The 13147-nt window shown below is 36.7% G+C and overlaps 1 protein-coding gene across 3 annotated transcripts in view; it reads left to right on the top strand.

The window, feature by feature from the left end:
• Cep112 (centrosomal protein 112) overlaps positions 1–13147 on the top strand; it is a 407052-nt gene that overhangs the window by 50713 nt on the left and 343192 nt on the right. For all 3 annotated transcript variants that reach the window (XM_034505950.2, XM_076935566.1, XM_076935567.1), the window contains exons 7-8: positions 6458–6505; positions 6781–6858. In XM_034505950.2, coding sequence (XP_034361841.2) covers positions 6458–6505; positions 6781–6858 — 126 coding nt within the window. The remainder of the gene's footprint in view (positions 1–6457; positions 6506–6780; positions 6859–13147) is intronic.

Genomic DNA, 13147 nt, shown 5'->3' with positions numbered 1-13147 from the left:
AAGTTAACCCAAAGCAAGCAGATGGAGGAAATAGAAAGGATTAAAATAGAAACATGTGAAGTTGAACACAGAAAATCATTAGAAGAAATAAATGAAACTAACAGCTGGATCTTTAAATGATGAATGAACTCAACAAGCATTTAACCAAGCTAAGAATAATGACAACAAAATAATAAGCTTGCTAATATTAGTACTGAAAAGGGAGATAGACTACAGAACCTACAGATGTTCAAAGTAAGGAATTACTGCAGATAACCCTGTGGGCATACATTTGACTGTAGATAAAAGGGACAGAGTCTTCAACAACTTGGCCAAACCCATTAAAAAGAGAAATTTGAACAGTTCTACAGCTATTAAAGGCAGTGAACTTGTAGCTAAATATTTTCCACTAGAGAAACTCTAGTCCTATCTGATGCATCTAATGAAGCAGTTAAGGGAGAAGTAATAATGGTCTCAGTCTTTTCAACAGATAGAAACATCACATCCAAAATTATGTTTTGTGGCTAGCGTTAGTATCAAAACCAGATAACATAGGAAATAATATGGAGAGCTCATATTTAATAAAGGCTTTTATACAAAATGACTAAATAATGCTTGCTAAGAAAATCTAACAAAATGAAAGGCAAAGGATGCTACAAAGAGATACAACTGGATATCTGTTAAATATTAAACCTAGCAAACAGTTGAAGGTGCTAAGTGCTGATGGGGATGAGGAACAACTGGAACACATTACTTTCTACTGAATGCAAAATATTGCTTTATAAAGCTGGACAATTTTCAAAGGAAGTAAAACATCTTTCATATAATTTCATACTGAGGTTTCATTTAAGGAAGATTAATGTATATGCTCAAACCAAACCTGCATACAAATATTTGTAAAAATATCCCTCCTCTTTATTTTATAATTGACTAAAATGTAAATCCCCAAAATGTCTCAGTGGAGAATGGATGCACAGATGGTATATGCATACATCCAATGGAATGTCCCTAAGTGATACAAAGAACTAATATCAGCTTGTACAAAAAGGTGGATGAATTTGTGTGGCAGACATAAGGAGACTGTTACTAGGCTACAGACTAGAACAGTACTTCATAGATTTTAAAGGTTGAAGAAGAATTTGATTTCAGGTATATACAAACTTTTAAGAAGTTTGAGCTCATTGGGTTTAATGATTATGCCTGTGCTGATTTTGGTTTTGTCAGCTTGACACAAGCATTGGAGAAGAAGAAATCTCAACTGAAAGCATGCCTTTATCAGTTGACTGACTAATGATTGATACGGAAGGGCCTAGCCCTCTCTAGACAGTGCCATCCTTGGGCAGGTGGTTCTGGGTTGTACAAGAAATTAGGCTAAGACAACCGTGGAGAGCAAGCCAGTAAGTAGAGGTTCTCTATGGTTTCTATATCAGTTCCTGCATCCATAGTCCTGCCCTGGCTTTCTTCATGATGGACTGCCACTGTAAGGGTAAGTAAACTCCTCCCGAAGTTGCTTTTGGTCATGATGTTTATTACAGCAATAGAAAGTAAACAAAGACAGTGCCATTGAATGGATTTGTGGAGTAAGTCTTAATTCACAAAACTTACGTAAATGTTTTCTGAAGCCTGTGAGTAGTCAACCATGAAGTATGCTTTTTACCTTTTTATTATTTGTAGAACAAATAATTAATCATTCATGTTCCCGACCTACACATATACTTTCTGTTGTTTTACTTATCATGCCCCAAATCTGGAAGCCTTTCAGAAAAATGAATTTTTGTTTATGTATGTAGTTTTTTTTTTTTTTTTAAAACTCATTTTTCATTTTGAGTTATCTTTTAAAAGAAGTCAAGAAATTGCCAGGCCAATATGTAATCCCGGCATTTGTGAAGCTGAGACAGGAAGATTGCCAAGAGTTTGATGCTAGTCTAAGCTATAGAGTAAACCTGCCTTAAACAAAACAAGACAAGATAAAATAAAACAAGATAAGACAAAACAAAACAAGGGCTGTTAAGATGATTTTGTGGTTAAAGGCACATACACATTAAACCTCAAAGCCTGAGTTTGATTCCTAGAACCCTCATCATGGAAGGAGAGAACCAGCTCTCAGAGATGTCCTCTGGATTTACACACACACACACGCACACTCACACACACACATGCACACACACTGTGCTGCATGCATACGTACCCACACGCAAGTCAATAAAGTTTAAAACACCCATAAGAAAACTAGTTTTGAGATTGGAGAAATTATAGTTGATATTTTGTCTTAAAAAGGAGGTGACAATTTCTGAAAGTGAGAAGTATGGTTATAGAACTTTTGGTTATCAGGTATTTATATGGTTATGGGGTATTTATAAAGTTGATCTGATTAGGAAGTAAATACATTTTCAGTAAATGACTATTTTAATAAAACTAGAAATTACCACCCAAAGAATAGTTTCCTTTTCATGTTTTTACCTAAAAATAAAAATAAAAATACAGCAAATATAAACATAAAATAGCTGTGTAAGAGTGGTAATTAAAGCCAAGGGTGAACATTAAAGAGGAATGCTGAACATGGATGAGAGGTGTACACTGTCCTAAGTGGTACTGAGAATCAAAGAGCCACTCATGAGCCCATATCTAACCGAAGGACAAAAAAGTCAAAACAACAGCAGCAAGCCTAACCAGGTTAAAACAAAACAAAAAACAAGCTCTCAGCTCATTGGATCCAATGGATGGAACATCCTTTTCTTGTGCTGAGGTGTATTTTGTCTCATAGGCAGCAGACAATAACAGTTCCTGCTTGTGTTCTGTTCATTTGTTTTTTTTTTTCCTTTTTCTTGTGCCACTGGATGGTGTGTTTATATGTGTATGTTATTTAAGCCTGATAAATGATTGTTGGAATATTTTCTGGTAAACTAGTAAATGAATCTTCACATGTAGTATTATTTCTGTAGAAAAATATTTTTCTTAAAAATTACTGTATTTGTCTGTGCGCCTGTGTATGTGTGTACACACAAGCTCGTGGAGGTCTGGGACAACTTATGGGAGTTGGTTTTTCTGCCATGTGGGTCCCGGGACTGAACTCAGACTGTCAAGTTTGGTAGCAGATTACTTTATCCACTGAACCATCTTTGGCCCCAAACATCGAGTTCTAAAATGTTAATAAGGTATAATCTTGAGGCACAGTTGACTTGATGTTGAAAGCTGAATACCCAGCTGCTGCCTTCATGCCTGTAGAGTTTTCCTATAATGTAAATAAAAAATATTTTATTTTAGTGGCATTATTGGTAATATATTGTTTGATAATGTATTTCTTTCTAAAGTTCATATGTCTGATAAAGTGCTTTCTAACCTTTCTGGAAACAAAACTCTAACTGCTAGTCTATCAGAAGATATTAGCTTAGGACAATTTGACTAAAACCTGAATAATTTGAAGTTATAAGCCAACAAAAACAATTTGTTATTCAATGTGCCTGTTAAAATGCTAAACAAAATAAAACATTAAGAGCTAGCTTTCACTAGAGAACATTCAGATATCTGTATTACTGCCTAGTTAAATTATCATATATTTTATTATTGCTATTCTGTTTGCTTTTGAACAAGTGTGCAGATTCCCGATGCTCCCATGGTGTTGGAATCTAGTTTTGGGGGCTTTGCCTTCTATATACTTTGATCTACATCAGTGTTTTCGGATGAGTCTGTTGTAGCTTCCATGCTAGACATTCTTTTTGTGGCATTCATTCTTGATGTATTTTGAGAGAACAAGAGGTTTTCTGAAAGAGCATGAAAGAAGTCAGCCTTAAGACTGTTTACAGATTGCTCCATCTGAGTCCATGCTGCCTGTGGATTACAAAGTGGGTATCGTCAACTTCAAAGCACATCTGGCTGTTGTTACAAAATCAGAAAATAGATTGCTTATTTTCCCTAAATAGACTCAAGAACATGCTTTTCTTTGAATATTTCCCAAACTCAGTGTGTTATAAATGAAAAACAACAGAATATTGTAACCAGTTTTCACTGTTGTTTGTTGCTTTTATGAATTAGAATAGACATTTTTCTTTATTCTCTAGTTTGAAAAAATAATTCATAATAACAGAAGGCTTTAACTTCTTTATTTAATACTTTTAAAGATGAAGGGGTGGAATAAGACTTACTTCTGTAGAGTTGAAATGCTGCGTTGTAATTAAGTAAACCAATATTTTGTATCCTGCTTGTAAATGTAGAGTTGGGCAAAAATAAGTCACAGATGGTTTCCTTGGCTTTTGGTTTTAAATCTAAACTTAATTAGAGCTTGAACATCTTTGAGAATTTTTTTTTCTTTTTCTGTTTCCCTTGTACTTAATTGTGCTTCATGAATTAGAGATGGGTGTATGTGTTGGTTTGTGTATGCCTTTGAAGGACTTGCTTTCTGTGTTCCCCAAATAAAGAATGCCAACAGCGTTTTCACACATCGACTTTCAGACAATAGGTATTGAGTGAGTCTTCTGCTTCCTAGAAGCTGCTGCCTCTTCTAAAGAGTTGTGCACGTGCAGTAGGCACCTCCTTCTCTGCACAGGGCTTCAGTCACTGCCCCTGTGACAGGAAGTACACTACTGTGACTCACCTGCCTGACAGGAAAACTTCTAGTCCTGAGCACTGAAGGCAGGCTTCCACACAGCAAGTCTAGAGTCCTGGAAACTCTATACTGTCTTGCTAATTCTGTTGAAGTTTGGAGTCTTTACTTGGCTACTTTTCTGTAGATCTTGGAATTACTGTTCTCTTTCTCTTCATTGTGATGTAGGTACATGTGAGAGGCATTTGTCTTTGCTCCCATTGTTGGTCTCTGTGGAGGATGAAGAGATAGATTTAAATTCAGACTGGTTACCAGTACTTCACAGGATCTAGTTTCTAGGTGAAGAAAGTCATTGTGCATATTTTCCTGTTCTAGGTACTAAAATTAAAATGCATGTATTCCTCAGATCCTGTCTGCTGTTATACTAGACTCTTTGCTATTTTAAAGTTTATTACCTCTGTTCTTTAATTGATTATTTATCTTTCCCTCTAATGTCAAATTGAATTTAGATAGCTTCACAATTATATAAAATTTAGCTTTTTGAAAACAACCAGAATTTTTGAAGATTTAATTTAATAAGTTATATGTGAAAAAGCTTGTCACTTAATCCTAGTTGAGTATTGCAGGGTAAAAACACTTCCTTTGGCCAGAGTCATAATGTTCTTGTTCATTTCGTGATTATTGGTGTAGTAAATTGTGAGTATATGACATGAAGAAATTAGACTTTTCTGGCAATGACTCATTAATTCTTATTTGTAAATCAAATGATTGGCATAGAGATCTTAAAGAATTTACCATTAAGCAATTCAAGCAATACTTCATTGAAAGGCATGGTATGTGCTAGGAAACAGAGATCCAAAGCTGAGTAGACATTATCCTTGTACTAATCTGCCCAGAGGTGGTGTAGAAGCACACTGCTTCTTAACACAACACTTAGGGCATTATGTCAGGGTATTTATGTATACATTTATGTATATAGTTGAGCTGGGGAGAGGTAGGACCAAATCTCTTTTTCTCTCCCCCCTGCCTGCCTTGAGAATATCACTGGACACTGGCGTGGGTTTGAGGAAGAGATTGGAGTATGTGGCAATCACAGTCTTTGTTTTTGAATCCACTTTTTTTCTTTTATTTTTGAAAATGGATTTTAGGTCATAAAAATAGATGAACATCTAGGCTGGCACTGGCCCGACAGGAGTTAATTTTCCTGGGGAACCTCACTCTGAGCCAGTGAATCTTGAAGAAGATGGGAGAATGATTGCAACTCCTACCTAGCAGGCAGTGCTTTACAGGTCAAACAAGTAGTTCAGTGTCCCTGGAATGTGGACACAGCTGGAGATTGTGACGCTGAAAGATAGATTTGGGAGACTTGCAAAGGAATCCCGCATCCTCATTGGCACTATTAGTTACAGTCAAATTGCTGTGTCTCTAGCATATTTAGGATGTAGGAACTAAATTGAGATTTAAAGAGTGGGCCGGGCGGTGGTGGCGCACACCTTTAATCCCAGCACTTGGGAGGCAGAGGCAGGTGGATTTCTGAGTTTGAGGCCAGCCTGGTCTACAGAGTGAGTTCCAGGACAGCCAAGGCTACACAGAGAAACCCTGTCTCGAAAAACAAAACAAAACAAAACAACAAAAATAAGAGAGATTTAAAGAGTGAAGCCATGTGTGCTTAGAAGAGGGGCCCAAGTCTGGCACTGTAAGTCATTGAAGCTTTGGGCAATGTGAAATTGTGATGGGGAGCAGGAGATGACACTGAGCATTTAGGGAAAGGGCCACATGGTGCACTTAGACAGATAGGAACTGATTTCTTATGGAAATGTGTATGTGGTACTTCAGAAAATAAACAAAACATTAAGATGTACAGAAGAAATTTTCACAGAGAGAGATGTATTTTATTCAAACATCTCTAGAATGAATGTCTTTATTATAATTTTTCAGATTGAAAATCCCCGGTACCTGAGACAGAAGCCTCTCCCAGTTTCTCTGGTAGGTGATAAGTCAACTGGATTTTTTTTCCTAGGGACAGCTAACTATAAGTAAAATATGAGGTTTTGAAAATATAAAATAATATTTTCTATATAAATTCCACATTTGGAAGCATAATAGTCATTTTAATCTTGCTGCTTAGAAAGTGAATGAATCACCTTTTTCTCCAAAACTAACATTACTTTGAAATGAGTTTCAGATACTTCATTAATTTATCTTTAAAGAGTCTATAATCTAGTTTTGAGATGTTTACAATCACTCTTACTGATCTACAGATGACTCCAAAGGCCAGCCTGAGGAAGTCTAGCAGTCTTCATGATGATCATTTTCTCTCTCGAATGCATGAGAAGGAGGTAGGACTTTGCTGTTTCTCACATGTCTATGAGTTAACACAGTTGATCTGTGCAGTAGTTTTCAGACTCCATGTAGATGTGACGCACAGGGGACGTGGTTAGTTATCTGGGCTCAAAACCAGGTCATGGTGTAGACCAGGCTGGGTTTGTAGTTAAAGATTTCATTGTGTATCTCCCATCTTGCATACCCCAGCTCCAATCCACCACTAGGTAGGGTTGCGTTGCAGGATCCTTTCCTGACTTTCAAATTTAGAATGAGTGTCTGTGAGCTCAGTAAATCCATGCACCCTCTCTATCTGCTTACTTGGAATTTATCTTTATTCTTACTAGTTACATCCATCCGCCTAATCGCTCTCACTGTAGCTGATACGTGATATGTGATAGTCTTTTTGTGATAAGAGTATTTGAAATGTGTTCTCAGTGGTTCTGAAATGTTATGGCATTCAGTTATTAGCTCTATCGACATTCTGTGAATCTGGTAAAAGTCAAGGCTAATACTCCTACTTACGTGAGCCTGTGTGTCTTTTGATCCCTGGCATCCCAAGTCTTATGGCCACTAATCTAAATTGTTTCTAAAATTCAAAGTTTTGTAGCTTTTAACACATTTCTTCTGATAGTCATGTTATTGAACAATGTGACGGGGCGTATCATCTGAAGATTTATGGTGTTAATTCTTTTTTGTAATCTGAGAAAAAAGTTTCTGATGTGGACCAAGACAGTTGGAAACCGGCTGTTACTGAAAACAAGAGACAGCACAAACTGAAGATCACCTTTTACATCAGCCTTCATTTTTGAGAGAAAATATGGTAGAAACTGCTGTTTTTTAAAAACGACATGTTTTACTTTACGTGTATTAGATGCTTCTTCTACATGTATATCTGTGTACCATTTGTGTGCTTGGTGCTGGCAGATGTTACATGGTACTAGATCTCCTGAGACTTGGAGTTGGAGGTGATTGTAAGCTGTCATGGTATGCTGGGAATCAAAGTTAGGGCCCCTGGAAGAACAGCTAGTGTTGTTAACCACTGACCATTCTCTCCAGCCCTGAAATTGCTGTTTTTTAAAAAATGAGAATATATACACCTTTACCTGTAAAAGAAATGCTGCTTCCCTCTTACGTATAATGCTAATTAGGCCTTCCCCCATGAGTGTACCAGACAAATCTAGTATTTAAATAGAGTCAAATAAAATAATTTATATAATAAATGAGAGAACTGGCTTTATTATAAAATATACCATCACAAAACTTAATAAATAATTGTACAAAGAAATTCCACAGTAAAAATTCCCCAGGCAAAAGCTGGCCCAGTGTCAGTGTCCTAGAAGTTGGTGAGTGTTTTGATGGGTTATGTCTGAAGAGATTCTACCCTCTGCTGAGTTGTTCACACAGAACACCAAAAATAGCTATTGATGTTGGAGGAAATGAGGAAGAGACAGGAAATCACTAAAGGAAATAAATGCCAAGGCATGTAGAGAACTTAAAACAGTAGTTTCTAGTTATTTCATTGTTTCGTATAATTTGTCTTATTATGAACAAATTTTTAAAAATCAGAATAAATATAAAAATTAGAATAAATTATGTACATGATATCTATCATTTTTAATATATAATAGATTCTAAAATAATTATCATTAATGTTTGGGAGAGTTTCATGTATATCTAATCCCTGGAAATAACATCCAAGTGACTTATTCTTTGTTATAAATTGGTATAACATAATAATTTGCCCAATGAAATATTTCAAATTTGTATCTTGAGAGAAAGCTGCACTAGATATACTAGTAAAAAAGAACTGGTCCCAGCACAGTGACTCGTCTGATCAGTAGGTAGTCAAGTCCTCTGAGAGGCGGATGATTACTGGTTGGCCCCTAAGGAGAATGATGGTTGCTTTATGAATCAATTCTATAAGTTGATTAGTGGTGATTCTTGGGATTCAGAAACGGTGTGACCAAACAAGTGTGTCATTCTGGTTTTGCTTATAGCGTTTTGAAAATTTCTGGTCCATAGGGAGGGCTGATAGTGCTGTGCTTGAAGTTTTGTTAAAGCTGTAAAATTTAAATTCCAATAGTTTTACTAAGGGCACATTCCAAATTTCATTCAAAGCTTGTAGAGTTTGTAGTTATTCTATATATCAAAATAATGTTTGTTTGCTTCTTGTATTGGTTTCTTTTGATATTTTTAAGCATGTCATCAACATGCAGGGACATTTCTTGGTATTTTGTTTTACACATACATGTTTCCCTTTTGCATGTGTGGACAGTATCTCATTATGTTATCCATGCTGGTCATAAGCTCCTGAGCTCAAGCAGCATTCCTGCCTTTAGCCGCTCCAGAGGCTTGTTGGCTGCACCTCTGCAGCCCGACCTTGTTAGTTTAAACATGTAAAAAGATGTTTGTCTAAGTAACTTTGTTTTTCTATTATAGTCATTAACGATTATTATGATCTTTTATTTTATTTTGGTATTCTGTTGGTATCAGTATCAAATACTAAATTTTGCTTATTTTAAATGGGTAATAATAAAAAGTAGCATTTTATCTGCGCACATTGCTCCTTTGTATGAATGATGTGAATAACTGATTGAGTAGATCATTTGGAAGGTATTTTTCAGTAGACAGTGCTTAGCATAAAGTTTGTAAACATGAAGTTGAATAAAATGAACAAATGACACTTGCAATTAATTCTAAATTTAGTCAATCATACTTTAAGTAGACTATCTATACACTCAAGGAGACTTTTATGTTAAATGAATCAGCATATTCATTAGCTTTATTAATTTTGTAGGAATATACAACCTCAGAGCAGTTGTTTGAAGTAAATACTTCAGAGCAAATAAGGCCTAATTTTAAGTAAAATTTCAAAAAAATTTTTTTTTGTTAAAGCTTGTGAGAAGGCTCTCTAAAAAGTGGAGTTATACAACTTCCTCTTCTTTGTCTTAGCTGTGATGTCCACAGCATAGGTTGGTATATACTTCTAGTACTTTGAAGTTAGTCCTGGTCTTTTGATTTCTCTTCTTCCAAATGTGGGTTTCTTATTTGAGGTGTTAAAGGAAATTGTCTAAGGAGATCATCCAGGCATGTGTGTAGAATTAGTTAGGAAGGGCATTTTCCCCCATTTATTTTAACTTTTTTTTTCACTGTAAAATTTATGTTGTGATCAAGTGGCCTAGGTGGATACTCAGTCTCAAAATAAACCTCTTTAAAACTAGAAGATTGGGAGATGAGAATGAGCCAACACTAGTTAGTTTTGAGTAATGGAAAAAGAATATTTTTTAAATGCACTAATTTTAGAAGGGCTTCTCTGTTCATATGCCCCACTGGCTCACTTAAAATTTCTTAAAATTTGGCTCAGTTATTTATTTTTACAAGATGTAAAAATTAATTTTAATATACATAATATACATTTATGTATTCATACACACATTTGCTCAACATTAAGGAAATATATGATTATAATCATTCTCAAAGTATGTTAATATCATTAAAAATATAACCAGAACCCCCAGAGCTCCTGGGACCAAACCACCAACCCAAGAGTACACATGCAGAGACACATGGCTCCAGCCATATATGTAGCAGAGGATGGCCTTATCTGACATCAATGGAAGAAGAGGCCCTTGGTCCTGTGAAGGCTTGATGCCCCAGTGTAGGGGAATGCCAGGGTGGTGAGGTGGAAGTGGGTGTGTGGGTGGGTAGGGGAACACCCTCATAGAAGCAGGGGAAGGGGGGATGGGATAGAGGTTTGTGGAGTGGAAACCAGGAAAGGGGATAACATTTGCATATCCAATAAAATATGACTATAAAATATTTTTTCAATAAACATGAAAAGGTCCCCAAACCTTACATTTTCTCTCTGAGAAAGAATGGTGTGTAAAGCAACTGAAAGGCACTGTAGAGTAGGAAACATTGTAACTTATAATGGTGGAGGAGCTGGCTTCTGTTAGCAGAGTTTGTGGTTGATTTTATGGAGGAAGTGATATTCGAGCCAAGAGGTAAATCCTGTGATATTTTAACAGGCAGCTGAAGACAAGAGGATAAACAAGGCCTGTGCTGAGTAGAGCTTATATATCCATAGCGAGTATGTCCTGCGGAAGAAGAGGGTGTTGGTCAGAGATATAGATTCCTGACAACAAGACAAGGGCCTCTGGAGGCTTCGGTAGAGAAAGGGATTTTTACCCGTGTACTGGAGACATTTAAATCAGCATGGCTTCTCAGCTGGATCAGTATGATGAAAGCTGGAAAGAGTGGAGAGGTTGTTGTAACAGTTAATGTGAAGGTTGAAGAACTGTCAGATGAGTAACAGTAGGGTTGCTAATGAAGCCAGGCCTCCTGTGATTGAACTTGTAGATCATTTAGACATTGATCAGGAAGGAAAAGAGGAGTCTAAGATACAGAATGTAACTGTAACTAGTACTGGTTTTATTGATTGTTGAATTTGGTACTCTATAGGCACTCTGTAGGAAGTATTGAGGTGACAGTTGACACAGAAGAACTATGGCCTGAAGACAGAATTGTTACTCTTTTACATGGGGAGCTACAATTGAACAGTTAAAGCCCCAGAAGCGTACATTTATAGTAGTGAAGACAAATACAGGACTCATTCAGAAAGAATGGCTAGCTGTAGGTAGTAAAAGAATGGGAAAAATGCAGAAATAATAGAGACATTTTCCAAGGTCCCAGAGACCAGCTAGAACAGAGTCTATCACAGAAGACAAGGCAAGCTAGTCCAAGAAGGGGTGAAAATAGCGAGCTTCTCTGTGTTGCCCAACAGTGTTAGTTAAGGTTTTTATTGCTGTGAAGAGACACCATGACCAAGGCAATTCTTATAAAGTAAAACATTTAATTGGGGCTGTCTTACAGTTTCAGGGTTTAGTGCATTATCACCATGGTGGGAAGCATAGCAGCATGTAGGCAGACATGATGCTGGAGAGGGAACCGAGAGTTCTATATCTTGATCCACAGGCAGCAGAAGTGAACTGTACCACACTGGGCGTAGCTTGGGCATGTATGACCTCAAAGCCCACCTCCACACTTCCTCTAACAAGGCCACACCTCCTAATAGTGCCATTCCCTATGGTCAAACATTCACACACATGAGTCTATCAGAGCCATTCCTATTCAAACACCACAGTTAAGGATGCAGCAAGTTTGAGATTTGGTTATCAAAGGCTGTTTGTATGAAAAATAGTAGATTTATATGAAAAATCATGGGCAGTGAACAGAGAAACTCACTATTTTTCACCCCTTATTCTGGCTTACCTTGGCTTCTGTGATAGCCACTATTCTAGTTGGTCTCTAGGACCTTGAAAAATGTCTATTGTGATCTTGAAAGTGCTATTTTAATAGAGTAAAAAAAATAAGTTATGAAAGGAGTAAAGAATTAAAAGCAGAAAATATAGAATACTCACAGAAAGTTTCATTAGTTAAAAATAGGAAATATTGCGAAAGCTCAAACATTTAAACAGCAAATTTTGTTATGAAACCTCCAGTTGAGATTCTGTAAGGTCAATTCAGTAAGTATCAGTCAAGTAAAAGGCCTCTTCCAACAGCAGGCAGGCAGGGTAGGCATGCTTGTACTTAGTGTATAGAGGGTGATGAATATGCATCTGGGCCCAGGCCATCTTCTCTCCCATTGGCCAGGTTTTCCTCCCAGGGAAATTTTAGACCACAGGGTTATTTATTTAGATAATGTATCTTCTTTTCCTCCTTTGAGTTCTGTTTACATGTTGAGATGTTTAGAATAGATGAACCATCTTCTAAAAGCCATTCCATACCAAGTAACCTTATCAGCTGTACACAAACTTGTGTGAGTGTGAATCTAGGTGTTCTATCTTCCTGCTGTGAAACCAACAGCAGGTACCTCTTTTTGATTTAGTTATGTGTTCTATAAGATTGAGATAATAAAAGCACCTCGTTTGGGAGATTGTTGTTGAAGTTAAGTGAAATAATGTAGGCAGATCTCTAGGACCGTACTTTGCTCATAATGTGTAATGAACCAGTTATTTTTCTTCTACAATGTTTCTGTATTCATTGCTGCTGGTGGTGGCATTGCTGCTACCATTGCTGCTACTGTTAATGTTACTATTACAAAAACAAATGTCTTAGTTAGGGTTTTACTGCTGTGAACAGACAGCACAACCAAGGTATCCTTTATAAGAACAACATTTAATTGAGGTTGGTTTACAGGTTCAGAATTTAGTCCATTATCATCAAGGCAGGAGCAGGGCAGTGTAGGTGAAGAAAAGATTAAGGCAGAGTTCAGAGTTCTACATCTTGTTCTGAAGGCAAACA

This window comes from Arvicanthis niloticus, chromosome 6 (assembly GCF_011762505.2).
Source record: "Arvicanthis niloticus isolate mArvNil1 chromosome 6, mArvNil1.pat.X, whole genome shotgun sequence".
NCBI classification, from domain to species: domain Eukaryota; kingdom Metazoa; phylum Chordata; class Mammalia; order Rodentia; family Muridae; genus Arvicanthis; species Arvicanthis niloticus.
The sequence above is the reverse complement of the archived record's forward strand: the minus strand, read 5'-3'. Positions and strand labels throughout refer to the sequence as shown.